General features: G+C 47.4%; 1 protein-coding gene across 1 annotated transcript; it reads left to right on the forward strand.

The window, feature by feature from the left end:
* The first annotated feature begins 1,628 nt into the window (after nucleotides 1-1,628).
* On the forward strand, nucleotides 1,629-6,847 carry LOC109741938 (homeobox protein rough sheath 1). The gene is made up of 5 exons (XM_020301028.4): nucleotides 1,629-2,112; nucleotides 2,214-2,333; nucleotides 2,441-2,555; nucleotides 5,895-6,139; nucleotides 6,247-6,847. Exons 1-5 carry the CDS (start codon nucleotides 1,807-1,809, stop codon nucleotides 6,481-6,483), a joined length of 1,023 nt encoding a protein of 340 aa, XP_020156617.1. The 5' UTR covers nucleotides 1,629-1,806; the 3' UTR covers nucleotides 6,484-6,847.
* Nucleotides 6,848-16,199: the final 9,352 nt, after the last annotated feature.

Below are 16,199 nucleotides of genomic sequence, written 5' to 3' on the forward strand. Positions count from 1 at the left end.
TTCTGGCTTTGCGTTTTTTATGTTTCTTTGCTCCTTTTGCGAGCTGTAATACTTTAAAAACTTTGTGCTACTTTAAGACTTTTAATAATATGTCTGCATGCATCGTTCAGATGCAGAGGCCGGGGGCAAGCCTCCTTTTCCAAAAGAAAAAAGCAGAGCCGTCATATGGACAACCTCCATGGAGCATAAGGAGAGCGCACCATATAATATGAAGGCTGCACGGCAAAGCGCAAACATAAAGTTATCATAATGCGGCCTTCATAGTTTTATTACATGTTGGTCCTGCTTGTCATTGACTATAACTTTCCTATCCCAGTTCCCTGTCTAGAGCTCAAATCTACTAGTCCCTCACACACGCGCATACCACGACTCACGCACACAGAGCACAAACTCTAGCACAACACACGCATACATTAATCACAGATGCCTAGGAATGCATCACACATGTCACACGCGTGCACGCATCTTGCTTGGCCGTCGAGTCATGATTTTTTTCCTACCTAATGACAAAAATTATTGTAATCATTTTAAGGGACACATCAAAGATCGGAAATCCTTATGTGTCCAACAGAATGGCTAGTGTAAATTTCAACAACGTTTTCACGGCGGTCCTGCTCCTCCTTCGAGAGTATCACCCAATCTATTGGCAGTGATAGTGGACGCCGTGGGTAGCGAGAAGGGAAGTGTAGGTTGTGTGCGACGAGAAGAAACATATTAGATTATGGGCGGCGAGAAGGAAAGTGAAGGCTGCGAGTCTTTCTATAGCTGCGAGAAGCGGACAACAGGAAAAATGATGATAAAACTGCTACGGGCCAGTGCGAGAAGCGAGGAGAGAGCGGCTCTCTCCGTAAATTATGTGACTCGGGGTCGTTTAACGGCTCTATTAGATATAGAGTGGTATTATAGGCAAAAATTAACATATCAACTGTTATTATGATTTGCAAACCAACTTGTGGTTGGATAGTTAGATAGACAATGGTATCCCCGTACACCAGAGTACAAGTTCTACATTTAACATTGATGCTCGCATTTTTTTATAAAGATGCTAGACTTACGGAATCGCGTGTAGAGTTATGATTGGAGAAGATTAGGGAAGAGAGGTCCCATCAGAGGGGTTGGTTGGTGAGAGAAGAGTCTGTAAAACTAATTCGTAGGTATAGCATTTTTGTTTTGTGGATGTATTTCAGTTCTTCTGGCAATGTGCATTCGGAGAAGACGTTTCATCGACTATGAATGCTTCGTCAATCTTAAGATGATTTGCCGGCTCAATTCTTCAGAGGTGCTCATAGGGATATGGTGTGTGTACGTGCATGCGTTTATAGGAATGTTTATACGTGTATATATGTGAGTGTTTGCGCTTATACTATGTTAAGAAAACGGTTATTATGTTTTGCTAAAGTTGCTCTGAGAATAGCGGTAGAAAAAAGACAGAGGGCAGTATTTGCATGTGGCACGTACGGATCCGTCTAAGATTCTTATATCCTTGGCCGCGGCGTGAGATTGCGTCGTGTCGAAACAGCGGCAACGGCAACAGCGACGCAAGAAAGACAGCTTCCTCTTTACTCATGATTTGACATGGGAACAAAGCCAATCCCTTCCCACCAGCCACACACACACTCGCTCATCATTCATTCACCTTCCGGCCTCCTCCTCCTCCTCCTCCTCCTTTCTTCCTCCGTCCGTCCACCCCCCAGTTTCGTTCTCCACCACTTCTCTTCTTTTCAGGAGAGAGTTCATCTCATCTCCTTCCTAGTTAGGGTTTCTTGGCCTTGTCTGTTCTTGATTGGTCGATTCTCCGCGCAAATTATGGAGAGGTTCCCTAATCTTGGGGGAGGAGGAGGGAGCGGCAGCGGCAGCAGCAGTGCATCCATGGCCTCCTTCTTGCAGCTCCCACCGCCCTCCGCGTCGTCGCCCTCGCCGGAGCTGGCCGGCGAGCAGCACGGCTCGCGGCTCGCGTTGCAGCAGCTCCTGGCCGCCCCGCCGCCGTCGGCGCAGCAGCAGCAGCAGCAGCGCAGGGAGATCTCGCCGGCGGACGTCGCGACCATCAAGGCCAAGATCATGGCGCACCCCCTCTACTCGCCGCTCCTCGCCTCCTACCTGGACTGCCAGAAGGCATCGCCCAAACCATGCAGATTTAGTTAGTTAGGTCACACAGGATGTGTGCACCTGCACCATGTGCTGAAGCTGAGCGCGTGATTTGCTTTCTCTTATAGGTCGGCGCCCCGCCGGAGGTGCTGGAGAGGCTCTCGGCCGTGGCGGCGAAGCTGGACGCCGGGCATGGCCGGGGGAAGCACGAGTCCCCGCGCCCCGACCCGGAGCTCGACCAGTTCATGGTATATGTTCCTGGATACATACGATGGATCAAGCTCGTCGCGTGATGCCATGTGATTGATGCTTTGCTGTACCTGTACTGATTCCGAGCTCATCGGCCGGCGTGCAGGAGGCCTACTGCAACATGCTGGCCAAGTACAGGGAGGAGCTGGCGCGGCCGATCCAGGAGGCCACGGAGTTCTTCAAGAGCGTCGAGACGCAGCTCGATTCCATCACATTCACAGGTATACTCAGATTTTAGCAGCAATATTTATGCGCCTGGTGGCAGCTGGTGCTTCCGAGATGAGAAGATTCTTGGGTTGCCGCATTGGGAAATGTCCGGTTTGTGCGACGGAATGGAGCCAACTTTTTTCCTCTTTGGATCCATGCTGTCGTTCCCTGCCACTGCCACGACTACCTTTGCCCCTTTGTTTACTTAGAGGAGGGGATAAGGTCCTGCATTAGACCACAAGTTCACTAATTATAATAACACCGGCATCTTAGCAGGAGTACGTACACATCAGCAGTATGTGAGTATTAAATTAGCACCGTAGTAATATGCATCACGAGCCCACAGGGAACTCGTGGTTCCAATCTCCGCCTCTCGTTTTCGATACCTTCGGCTCTCAGTTTATAATTAAGCACGATTGGAAGTAACACACTGGCTTCGACCTCTAGAGAGTTCATCTTTGGTTCAGCAGAGGCAATTCATAGGCGAACAAGAGGCATGTGGCTTAGTCTCACTCTTAGGGCCACAAAGTCGATTGTGTCGGCATGCAGTTTAATCATCTACGTGGTTTAGCACTGTTTAATCAGTTTTGCTAGAACTCATCTAGACGAGATATAATTTGGTCTCATTCATCTTTTATAGCCATTGGATATGATGCTATAAGATGCGTGTGTACTGACGTAGGTTGTATCTGTTTTTGTTTTCAAGGTGAATGAGACCAAATTATATCTCATCTAAATGAGTTCTAGGCACTTCCCTGATTAATCAGCTAGCACGAAGGAATTACATCAAGGTAACTGGTGTTCAGTCCACATAGGGATTATAAATCGAGTAGTATACTAACAACCGGCCTTGTTATTCGGTGGAACCAGTAGTGATTTAATTGGGATGCAGAAGAACACAGGGTACTAGCTGATTCGACGCGCGTGTACGTATGCGGCGGTGGATGAGCGGTGGGCCTGTAGCAGTTCTGTGCCTCCGCGAGTATTAGGGTGCCAATAAATCGCCGCACTGTACTAGATGGACGCCTACTGTTACTACACTGTGCACCCTGTCCCTTTGTCCAGTCGGAGTGAGTGTGAGAGGGAGGGAGAGGGACGCCTGAATTCTTTGTTGAAAGAAATATCAGCAACAACTTCAAAGTCTGTCCTCTGAACATGCAGCTGTCTGTATCCTATTGGTGAAGAGACATTTTTGTTTGCACAAGCTTTTCACTGCTATTCGCTGAAGAAATGAAAACTGACTACTTGTTTAATAATGCCCTCAATATTGCACAGAACACAAAATCACCTCTTCAGATCAGGTCAAAATGTTAATCGTTATGCAGTACTACTTGTTTGTTTAGGAACTGTACCATTAAGGATAATGTGGGAACTTTTTTTTTTGCATCGATGTGGGAGCATTCATATAGAGACTAAGAGGCCTCATTTCTTCGATTTCATTTTGATCATAGCAATAGAGCATTGTTAATTGGTTTGAGGATTTTATGTCTTTTGTTTATATATAATCACCCTTTTGTGACCCAAGTTATTTGATGTGTGGCTCCTACATTACATTGTTGAAACATATACATGCTTTGGACTTAGCATGATGGGTTCCTTTGCTGGACCTTAAGAAACTTTTGCATCTTTTGAACAAAGGTTTTTTGGGCGGAAAAATTGTAGTGTTAGATGTACATATGGCAATACTTCATTTTTCCTAACACATAATGATATTCAGTACCTCGGTAGGTATGAACCTGTTTTTTTTATATTTAGCAAGAGAAATCATATTTCCAAGTATTCGAAAACTATGAAAAATTTCGTGTTAGTTAACATGGGTAGACACTTGCCATTTTAAATTATTGCTAAAAATATGATTATTCGCGAGCTGTGAAAAAACACAATTTGAGGCATGGAACAATTTGCTATAGTGAAAATTATGTAACCTGTGGTGCAGATATCTATTTTGTGATTTTCACACGGGCTGCAAATGGTCACATTCTTTTATGGAAATTAAAGGAGCAATTTTCTGCTCAATACCAACATGCACGAAGTTTTTCATAATATTTACAGAAACTTAGAAATGAGGTTTTTGGTTGGGTATAAAAATGGGATCGGCTATCATGAGCTTCCGAATATAGTTTCTCAATTTCCTACATATATCATATATGTTTGGATTAATTTAAACATGAGGCCTAGCCTCATTTCCAGAACTAAGTTAAAATTCCAAAAAAAGTGCAGTTATATCTTTCTCTCCATCGTCTTATACATCTGGTCTGAAAAATTCTTTCATTGATCCTAGGAGTTATTGAAACATCTCTTTTGAGCAATGGCAATTATTTTGTTTGATTTAGTACGCTGTGTTTTAAAACGAAGTTAAGTTCATGTACTGTATTTTGAACAGCTTGAGCTCCTAAGACGTTCAAAAGAAAGTGATAGCATAAAATATGGATGTGGATTTATTTACAAACAACTTCACTCGATAACATAAAGAAAACGGGCAGTGATAAGTAATCTTTATTATATACTCATGATAAATTTACATAAAGAAAACGAGTATTTTTAATATAAATTTTAGGTGTTTTTATGCGTGAAAACTGCACTTTATTTGTTCATGTTGCTGAAAAACTATACACCCCTCATTTAATTCCGACTTGTTTCTAGTTTTTCTCACTTGTTCTAACAGATATTCGGATATGTTAACAACCCTTTCGTTTTGGTACTTCGCTATTCATACTTGAGAAAATTAACACAACCTGGCACGTGTATAATTACTTTTGTTCCTAGAATTAGGGTAGTATGCTACTTATTGCCCACTAGGCTGCCCAAAAGTGAAAGGCACTTCATTTCTCTATCTGGTGTTTGGATGAACTTGGGAGGTTGCATGGAGAAGGCTTCTGGCTTTTGCAGCATGAGGTTGCACCTTACTCAATGTTGCAAAATTGCAGCAGCATGGTTGAAATATGCCTCCATTTGTTGTTCTGATCTTCACCCAGTAACCATTTTCAGTTCATACAGTTCTAATTAAGATGACAACTCACTTCTCACCGTTTGTTACAATGTGAGGCATGCATTTGTGTGGCTGATATTGCTATATATGTGAATTTATTCAAAATTTAGTTATTCCCTCTGTACCAAAATATAAGACATCTTATATTTTGGTACAGAGGGAGTACTAATTATATTTGTCAAAACTGGTCCTCCTTTCCGCGTGTTTTTGAATGAGGATACTCTGCACGCACGAACACACCTTTTGAAATTAAACCAGGTGTCATGTATTTCCAATCCATTTAAGAGCACTGCTATTTTCCGGAGTGGTCCAGATCTGGGAACGGGACCAACATTTTGTTTTTGTCAAAACTATTGATGCGCAGACAGTACTAATTGCGAAGGCGCGGGGTCGTCCGAGGATGAGCTGGACACGAGCTGCGTGGAGGAGATCGACCCCAGCGCGGAGGACAAGGAGCTGAAGCACCAGCTGCTGAGGAAATACGGCGGCTACGTGGGGAGCCTCCGCCAGGAGTTCTGCAAGCGGCGGAAGAAGGGGAAGCTCCCCAAGGAGGCCCGCCAGAAGCTGCTGCACTGGTGGGAGCTGCACTCCAAGTGGCCGTACCCCTCTGTACGTACGATCATCCTAGCTACATGCCACCATTGAATTTCTCGGGTAGGTGTCGGCGTCGTTTGGTTTCAGTAGCTGATGATGTTGGTGGTGGTGCATATGTGCAGGAGACGGAGAAGATCGCGCTGGCGGAGTCGACGGGGCTGGACCAGAAGCAGATCAACAACTGGTTCATCAACCAGAGGAAGCGGCACTGGAAGCCGGCGCCGGAGGACATGCCCTTCTCCGTGATGGACGGCGGCGTGGGCGTGGGCGTCAGCTTCCTCCCCGCCCCGCAGGGCCCGGCGCTGTACATGGACAGGGCGCCCTTCATGGTGGACGGCATGTACCGCCTCGGGTCGTGAGGCCTCTCTCCCTTTCTCCATCGGACGGGGACTGCCGGCCGGTGCCGTCGGCGTGGTACGTAAGCTCCATGCATGGCAACGGCATGCGGCCGGTACGTGCTTAACGTACTTAGTCTGACGACGACCGCTCAATATTATGGTCCTTCCGTAAATACTCCATATATATCTGCCGTTCACGTTGAACAAGTCTGCCAAGTAGGAAATATATATATTTGATTTTCCATCAGCCTGCCTGTGCCCAGGTAAATAGGTGGTCGACATCGATGCATGCTAAGACTGCTCGTAATAGTCGTTGTTTCAGCACTAGTGCAACATTATTTTGCTAGCTAATGGCAAGTCAGATCAGGTGTACTGCATGCATCTACATGGCTGGCTCCTTTCATCATCAACAGATAAATTCATGGAGATGAACAAACTGTCTCACTGATGGGCCCCTGAGATCCATCCATGCCGGCCCGATCAACGTGTGCTTGCTACACGGTACACGTACGCGCTGTTGCTGTGCGTGCTGTTGCTTTCCCGGGGAACGGTCGAAGCTGCTGAACAGTGCCGCAAAACAGGCCCCGGATCCGCTTCTCAACGACGCCGACACCCCCGGCAGAGCGGGCCGGATGCGTGTGTTGCCGTCGGCGCCACTGTATGGCATTGCCGCGCGCACAGTGGCGGCGGCAGCGGCGATTAACTAATTGTTCATGCACGATGCATGGCCGGCGCGATGGTTGCGGGTCGTCGGAAGGAGGCTCGTACTGCTTGCTAGTTGCTACTGTAGTACAGTCTACTGTTGTAGCCCACGGAAACCGTGCGCCCTGCGTCCTGTGTCCTCTCTGTGACAGCGAAGTTGGAGCTGCAGCATTTAACTGGCTGGCATGCTAGCTAGTGCCTGCTTGCCTGGGGATCGAAACATAATGGTCGCACAAACTAACTCACAAAGTTCACGAGGAAACGTACTGATGTCCTTGGGACCTGGGAGTAAGTATGTCGCGGGGGCTAGATTTAGGCTGGACCCATGCGCGGCGCGGCTGAATAGTGGCTTAGGCTGCGAAATGTCACTTTGGAACACGGGTGCCAGTGAGCACTTTATTTAAATAGTTTCCAAAATCACATTTTGAATTTAAAAAAATGCTTAAATGAATTTTACATGGTAATATGGATGTATACTGTACGCTTGCAAAGTTTGATGATCAAATAAGTTTAACACGCCAACTATACAAAAAATTCGTCATGCGTGGATTTTTAGCAGTTAACAATGCATGTACTGTTCATCTTCTCAAATCATGAATTTGTCATTTTTATGTAGCTCACATGTTATTTTATTTCATCATAGAACTTTACACATATGTGGTATATGTCCATATTATTATGTAGGATTTGCTCGAGCATTTTTTCAAGCTTCAAAACATCATTTTTAAACTTATTCAAATAAAGTGCTCGCTTTATTTCAAAACCGTCGGCTACTCAGTTTCAAGGCATTGTGGGTGGAATTGCGAGGAAGCTACCAACTTGGCGTGCAACTACTATGGATACATCCGGGAGGCTAGAATTGGTGCAGTCCGTCCTATGCACGATGCCCATTCACACCATGATGGTGCTGAATGTTCTACCGGACGTGTTGGCAGGCATTACCAAGATATGCATAGGGTTTCTGTGGGTTGCACAGGCGGAGGTGCAGGGTGGACACTGCGTTGTCGCATGGAATTCAGTGTGTATGCCCAAGTGGGCTGGAGGGTTGGGCCTCCCAGATCATAGACTACCCACAGTGGGAGTAACATAGGTAATAACATCACACATATTTAGGTCAAATAGATGATGTGGCATGCAATAAATGAAGAAAGAGATGAAAATGGTAACATAGCTAGTTACTACTAGTATGAGTAACATCACACATATCAAGTCAAGATGTGTCTATAGCCTAATAAATGAAGTGTTGCATGTTACCACACATATGTTACTCCCCACTATAGAGGTAGTAACATAGGCTAGTAACATGGGCATGTTACTAGTCTATGTTACTACCCATTGTGGCTAGTCTAAGTGGATGAACATCACCCTGGGGTCTAGGTGGCTTTGGCTGAAGAGGACAGACACATCCAAACCGTGGGCTCAGATCGAAATTTCGGTGCTTAAGGAATCTACACAAATTTTTCCATGTTGCGGTGCATGTGGACATGGGCAACGGGAGCACAGCTTTTTTCTAGGACGACCGTTGGCTCCATGGACTGTGGATAGCAGAAATTGCACCATGGATCTATGGTTGCATTCGACCTCGAATTAGGGCCACGAGATCGGTCAAGGAGGCTTTGGAAGGGCTTTGGCCAAGGGATGTTTGGGCTAGACCTGAGTCACGAGGAGATTGAGGAGTATCTAGACCTCTGGGAGCGCGTCTCTTCAGTAATGTTGGTGGATAACAAACAAGATGTGGTGCGATGGACATGGGAGGCTTCGGGTGACTACTTGGTGTGATCAGCCTATGCATCGCGATTTGTCGGCCGACGGCATGATCTTGTGGCAACGGTGATCTAGGACTCTTGGCACCTTTGAAGTGCAAGTTCTTTGCCTAGCTTACGTTCCGTAATAGATGTTGAACCTCGGATTGGTTCGCCGGGAGGGGCCTTCCACATCAGGCGGCGTGCCCCTTTGCGATCAAATGCCTGACTTGTGTTTTCGCATGCACAATTTGGCACATCATCTTGCAAGCTTGGGGGAATGCAGAGTGGATGCCGACGAGCAACGATTTGTTGTTGTTGTGGTGCACGAAGTCGAGGGGTTTGCCTACATGTCTTCGAATGACTTCCATGCCCTCCTGATCTTAGTTGCTTGGCAGTTGTGGAAGCACCAGAATGACATTGTATTCGCTCACTAGGGTACAAGAGGAAGGAAGGAGTTGGCAGTCAGTAGGTCTGTTCGGTGGAGTGGGAGATAGGCTTGAGAGCTTGTATAGGTGGGGAGTAAGAGCAACTCCAATGGGGCAACCCATTTCGTCCGCGGCCGTCCGTTTGGGCCGGCGCGGACAGAAAAGGTGGCCCAACGCGTCGACCCAAACGGACGCGCGTCCGTTTTTCGTCCGCGGGCGACCCATTCTCGGCCCATTTTTTAGCCTGATTTGCGTCGGCGCGGACACGCGACGGACGCGCGCGCGGTCGCCTACTCCTGTCCCCGGGCCCGCTGGTTTGTGGCACATTGGCCTCCCTCCCCCCGGCCAACAAGCAACCCTCGCCCCCACCTCCTGCGTCACCGACGCCGCCGCCCATTTTTGCGGCGACTCTTCCAGCCGCCGCCGCCTCCACATCCGCCCAGCAACGCCGCCCCTACCCCCAGTCGCCTGCCGCCGCCGTTTTGCCGCCGGGGAGCAAACTGGTTCCCGCCGCCACTTCCCCCACCGCACAGCCGCCCGCGACCAAGAAGACGCCTCGCCGCCCCCGCCACATACGACCGGCACGCTCGTCGGACGCCGGCAGGGCAACTACCTGGTCTGTGCGCGCCGCGTCTTCCCTCGCCGGCCGTCTCCTTCTTCGACGCCCGCAAGCTGTTCGACAGTTTGCCAAGGTACGAAAATGGACTCCGCCGACGAGTTCTTTTTCCACAATTTCATTTGCGACTCCGACGATTCGTCGTCCGACGACGAGGAGGAGATATTGGCTGCCGTGTTGGTCCATCACCACCTCAACAACCAGCGGTCGTTGTTCCGTGGCTCCATTCCGGGCCACCTTCCGGCGTTGAATCGTAACCGAGAGAGTGGGCATTTCCTTCTCTGGAAGGACTACTTTGATATAACAAACCCATTGTTCAAACATCACAAATTCCGCCGCTGGTTCCGTATGAGTAGGCATGTTTTCAACCGTATTAGAGAGGGAGTGGTCGGCTATGATGACTACTTCGAGTGCAAAGAGGATGCCGTCGGCAAGATTGGTTTCTCCTCTTATCAGAAATGCACTGCCGCCATCCGAATGCTTGCATACGGAGAGCCCAGTGATCTCATTGACGAGTACGTCCGTATGAGCGAGTCTACATGCCTAGAGTCCCTGTATAAGTTCTGCAAGGTTGTGATTGCTGTGTTTGGCCCTGAGTACTTGAGAGAGTCGACAGCTGCAGATACAGCCCATTTGTTGGCGATGAATGCTAGCAGGGGCTTCTCGGGGATGCTTGGCAGCATAGACTGCATGCACTGGGAGTGGAAGAACTGCCCTTCTGCTTGGCAAGGGCAGTATAAGGGACATGTCAGGGCTTGCACTGTCATACTAGAGGCCTTGGCGTCTCAAGATCTTTGGATCTGGCACTCTTTCTTTGGCATGGCTGGATCACACAATGATATCAACGTGCTTCAGCGGTCGCCGGTGTTTGCTAGGCTTGCCGAAGGCAACAGCCCACCGGTGAACTTTACTGTCAACGGCCACAACTACGACAAAGGGTACTATTTGGGTGACGGTATATATCCTCAGTGGACCACTATTGTAAAGACAATACCCAACCCTGTTGGAGAGAAAAGGAAAAGATTTGCCCAAGAGCAAGAGAGTGCTAGAAAGGATGTCGAGCGTGCCTTTGGTGTTTTGCAATCTCGATGGGGCATCGTTCGGTATCCTGCTAATACTTGGAGCACGCAGAAACTATGGGAGGTGATGACTGCTTGTGTGATCATGCACAATATGATCGTAGAAGACGAGCGTCCGGAACGTCTGTACGATCAAGGCTTTCAGTTTCAGGGTGAGAATGTTGTGCCTGAGCATGGAGTAGCGGCAACATTTGAGCAGTTCACTCAGTTTCATGAAGACATGCGTGATTGGGAAACTCACGTGCAACTGCAAAATGATTTGGTTGAGTATATGTGGACTCATGTGGGCAACCAATAAATGTATCTTCTTTTATTCGTTTGCAAAACTATGTGAAACATTTTTATTTTTATTTGGCCTGTAAAACTATACTATTTATTTGGGCGGACTATTTTGTTTGTTAAATTTTCATTTCACAATATGTTGAATGCAATGCAAAATTGGGCGGCCAGCCGGCCACGCTTGCACATATGGGTCGGCGCGTTGGGCGTGCTGCCGACCCATATTAAAAACAGGGCGGACGCCGGGCGGGCAGCCGACCCAAACGGACAAAAAACGGACGAAATCGCCGTCCGTTTGGGTCGGCCCGTTGGAGTTGCTCTAAATGAGTATGTTTTACCTTCGGGCTTGAAGCACTTTGTAAAACCGTGGACAGTGGCGGAGCCAAGGGGGGGCGAGCAGGGGCCTGGCCCCCCCTAACGATCAAGGGAACATTTGTACGCAACGGTTAATTAGGGAGCAACTAGTTAACGAGCGCTCCTTCGGAAGCCTCGCAACGATCAGCGCCATTTGGCGCGCTCTCAGCCATTCACCACGTGTCGCGCTCTGGATGCTCCCTCCAGATTTTGTTTTTTTATTTTTCCGCACGCGTTTTCGGCTTTTTAAATGGTTTTTTCCCGGGTTTTTTCGACGTTTTGGTTTTTCCCCGGTCTTCCTTAGCGTTTCGACCAAATTTTTTTTTGAAAAAAAACATTTTTTTCACGAAAAAACGTGTTCACTTTTTTTCTTTCGTGAAAAGTCATGTTTTTTTTTCGCGAGAGTCACGGCCGTGCCTTTCGGAAACGAAAAAAAACGCGTTTTCTGTTTTTTTTTCTTTCGCGAGAGTCACGGTTTTACTTCCGCGAGAGGCACGGTTGTGCTTTCGTGAGAGTCACGGCCGTGCTTCTCGGAAAGGAAAAAAAACGCGTTTTTTGTTTTTTTTTTCTTTCGCGAGAGTCACGGTTTTGCTTTCGCGAGAGGCACGGTTGTGCTTTTGCGAGAGTCACGGCCGTGCCTCTCGGAAAGGGAAAAAATACGCGTTTTCTGTTTTTTTTGCTTTCGCGAGTCACGGTTTTGCTTTTGCCAGAGGCACGGTTGTGCTTTCGCGAGAGTCACGGGCGTGCCTCTTTCGAAAAGGGAAAAAACGCGTTTTCTGTTTTTTTTTCTTTCCCGAGAGTCACGGTTTTTGCTTCCACGAGAGGCACGGTTGTGATTTCGCGAGAGGCACGGGCGTGCCTCTTTCGGAAAGGGAAAAAACCGTGCTCCCGGTTTGGTTTTTTCGTCCGGTTTTTTTCGTGAAAAAAAATTTCGTCAAAACCTATCAACATGGGATCTAGTTTTGAAGATCTCGACGCGAGGAATCCAATGGTGAAAACGGTTTGAGATTTGGACGCACGGTTTAAGAGATAAAACGTTTTGAATAAACGAATCTACGAAAAAAGGACCTGGGAGATGAAGTGTTCTTTGCAACGAGTACTCCCTAATTAGTGATTTCGTGTTAATTAGCGATATGATCTGTAGGTACAACGTGCTCGGCCCCCCTATCTTTGCGTGAATTCTGAAGAAAGGAAAAAAAGGCCCATGTACAAGCCCATTAGTTAGTTGTTTTCTAAGTCCATGGCAAAGCAGATTACACGATTGGCCTCCGTCAAGTCTCCTGGCGCTACGCATTATCTCCGTGATTAGCATGAGCGTGGATTAGCGATGCGCCGCTGCTGTCCTATGCCTTCGCCGCCGGCCGGCATGCCTCTTGTCTTCCCTCTTAATAAGATCTTGCTCATACGACGACGACGACGACGCAGGCTGTTTCACTCGCAATTATTCCGGCTGCGGCCAATGAAATAGACAAGGTAAACACATCACACAATGTACTAATCTCTCTCAGTTCTCCTCTTGTATCATGTTGAATTTCTACATCGGATATTAGTTATTTTGGTTGTGTGATTTATGCGTCGCTGCGCTAGGGTATAGGCACCTGAAGTCGCTCGAAAGCTCGATCCGTCAATGCTTCGGCGAGCATTCGTAAACAGTGATGGTTGTCGCTGCGAACGACAAGCAGCCGATCTACTTCGACCTAGCTGGATTTAATTCTCTAGGTTTGTATTCTGGGTATGTTGATCAATTTTTGCTAACTGAACAATATTTTTTTTTCTAATACAATCAGTGATGATTTGCCGTTCAAACCTATGTAAAGTCAAACTAAAAGCCAATCATTTGATAATACAAAATTATTCTAGCTAGTTCATACATCTCAATTTTTCATATGACAATGTTGAATTGTTGACCAATTTTGTGTATGTAAGCAAAGTTAAATGCGAATGATCCTTCAATATAAAATTATTAGGTAGTATGTGAGGCACAAAATATTTTCTGGCTTCATTGCCATCTGGCCCCCATGCCTAAATCCTGGCTCCGCCCCTGACCGTGGATGGGTCTCTTCACCCGCTCTTCTTTCAATATATGATACGCATGCATGCGCATTTTTAAAAATAAATAAAAATAAAGCGCTCACTCCAAAAATGCATACTCCTTACAATGTGGCTGTCGCATCTGAAATGGAGAGCATGATTGATGATGTGGTTACGGATTTGGCGTCGCCTCATTGGCTACCACAGTTGGGTTTCAGGAGGGGCTCGCCCGAAGTGATGTATAGTACTCGCTGGTGTATGTGCGTTGTGACTTGTGAGCTTGTGGAAGGGGACGATGGCATGTTCACGTTTTTTTCAAGAAAATGCACCTAAATGTCATCTTATATCTGATAGTTATCAAGAAAAATAATAGCCAGTGGTCATTGGTAAAATATATCCAGCATAATCTTGCGGCAACGGTGATCTGGGACTCTCAGCACTCTTGAAGTGCAAGTTCTTTGCCTGGCTTGCATTCCGTAATAGATGTTGGACCTCGGATTGGTTGGCCAAGAGGGGCCTTCCACATCAGGCGGCGTGCCCCCTTTGCGATCAAATGCCCGAGTGCATTGGTCATATCCTACTGACTTGTGTTTTCACACGCTCAGTTTGGCACATCATCTTGCAAGCTTGGGGTTTGTCCATGTAATCACAGGTTTTTTTTAGGGACCATGTAATCACAGGTTAGTTCTCGTATATTTTATAACTAGTCGCGACTAAGAGCATCTCCAACAGCCACCGAACGCGCCGCGCGCTAAAACGGACTTTGCCGCGCGCTGGCTCCAGCAGCCGCGCTAAAATGCAGCGCGCGCGACTCGCACAAACAACATATGCATTTCAAATAGAAGCAAAAATGATCAAACTAAATCAACAATAAATAGTTCAATTTCGTTATTACAACCCAAACAAATAGTTTATCGTTCAGTACAACAAATAGTGCAATAAACACAACAAATAGTTCATGAACAATACAATGTCGAACGCACAAATCATGCTCTTTGTCGTCCATGCCATGCCCACCACTCCTCAATGAGATCCTTCTGAAGATCATTGTGCGCTGCGGGACGCCGAATGGCATGATAGGAGGCAACAAAATGGACCACCCTTTCAGCCCTCCGTCGCACTCGCACGGGATGTCCCAAGAGCTCATACTGTGAGTAGTCTAAATCTTGGCCACGCTCATTCTCGATGATCATGTTGTGCATGACCACACAAGCGTGCATGATGTACCAAAGCATTTTTTGATCCCAAAATCTAGCCGGTCCTCTCACAATAGCAAATTGGGCTTGTAAAATCCCAAAAGCTCTCTCCACATCTTTTCTAGCCGCCGCCTGAGCATTGTGGAAATCAAGATTTTTCTTACCTTCCTGCTTTTTCAACGGCTTCACGAAGGTTTGCCACTTTGGATAGATGCCATCCGCTAGATAATAGCCATAGTTGTATGTACGGCCATTTGCTACAAACTGCACCGGTGGCAACTCACCATTTGCAATCTTACTCATCAGTGGTGACCGGTTGACAACATTGATGTCATTCAAAGATCCAGGCATTCCAAAGAATGCATGCCAAATCCAAGTCTCTTGATCGGCAACCGCTTCAAGGATTATAGTGGAACCCTTTTTTTGCCCGTGGAATTGCCCATGCCATGCCTTTAGACAATTTTTCCAACTCCAATGCATGCAATCTATTGAGCCAAGCATGCCAGGAAAGCCGCGAGCTTTGTTCATCGTCAATAGCCTTGCGGCGTCTTCAGCATTGGGAGATCTCAAATACTCCTCGCCAAACACTTGCACAATTCCGACTGCGAAGCGCTTGACACACATGATGGCTTGGCTCTCACCCATAGCCAAGTGATCATCAACTAGATCAGGCCGGATACCGTATACCAACATACGCAAAGCGGCTGTCACCTTCTGAAAGGTGCTATGCCCGAGCTCTCCGGCGGCATTCCTCCTTTGCTGAAAAAACCGGTCATGACTCGCTAGTTTCTCTGCAATGCGCCTGAACAACTCGGTGCTCATCCTAAACCGGCGACGAAAGTACGACTCCGGGTATGTGGGATTCTCCACGAAACAGTGCCTCATCAATCTGTTATGGGCATCGATCCTATCCCTCCAAATTTTCTGCCGACCCATAACCGAACCACCGTGTTTCGATTTTTTATTGATATGCATAGCTAGGATCATTGCAAGATCCTCCTCCTCTTCCATATCAAATTCTTCTTCGGAAGAATCATACGACGAACTCATCTACAATGTTCAATACTATGCTATAAAAACTAGAATCAACATGCACCAAATTCATGACGTTTGAGCAATACATACCTTGCAGGCGTTTTGTCGAACACCTTGCGGGCGCCGAGCGGCAGCGAGCGCTCGGGCGCTGTTCGTCGGACGACGGACGCGCGTGAGGGGCGGCAGGACTAGAGGGGGGCGGAGAAGCCGCCGCGACGCGGGGATAGGCCGGGGAAGCGCCGGAACGGTCGCCGGGTGGCGCGGGCGGTGGCGGT

Source organism: Aegilops tauschii, chromosome 5 (genome assembly GCF_002575655.3).
Source record: "Aegilops tauschii subsp. strangulata cultivar AL8/78 chromosome 5, Aet v6.0, whole genome shotgun sequence".
Classification (NCBI taxonomy): domain Eukaryota; kingdom Viridiplantae; phylum Streptophyta; class Magnoliopsida; order Poales; family Poaceae; genus Aegilops; species Aegilops tauschii.

Excerpts from the sequence above, each read along its gene's own strand:
- LOC109741938 (XM_020301028.4), top strand. The coding sequence starts at position 1,807 with ATGGAGAGGTTCCCTAATCTTGGGGGAGGAGGAGGGAGCGGCAGCGGC. Across the intron at positions 2,556-5,894 it reads CGATTCCATCACATTCACAG|ACAGTACTAATTGCGAAGGC; the intron begins GTATACTCAGAT and ends ATTGATGCGCAG. Across the intron at positions 6,140-6,246 it reads CCAAGTGGCCGTACCCCTCT|GAGACGGAGAAGATCGCGCT; the intron begins GTACGTACGATC and ends GCATATGTGCAG.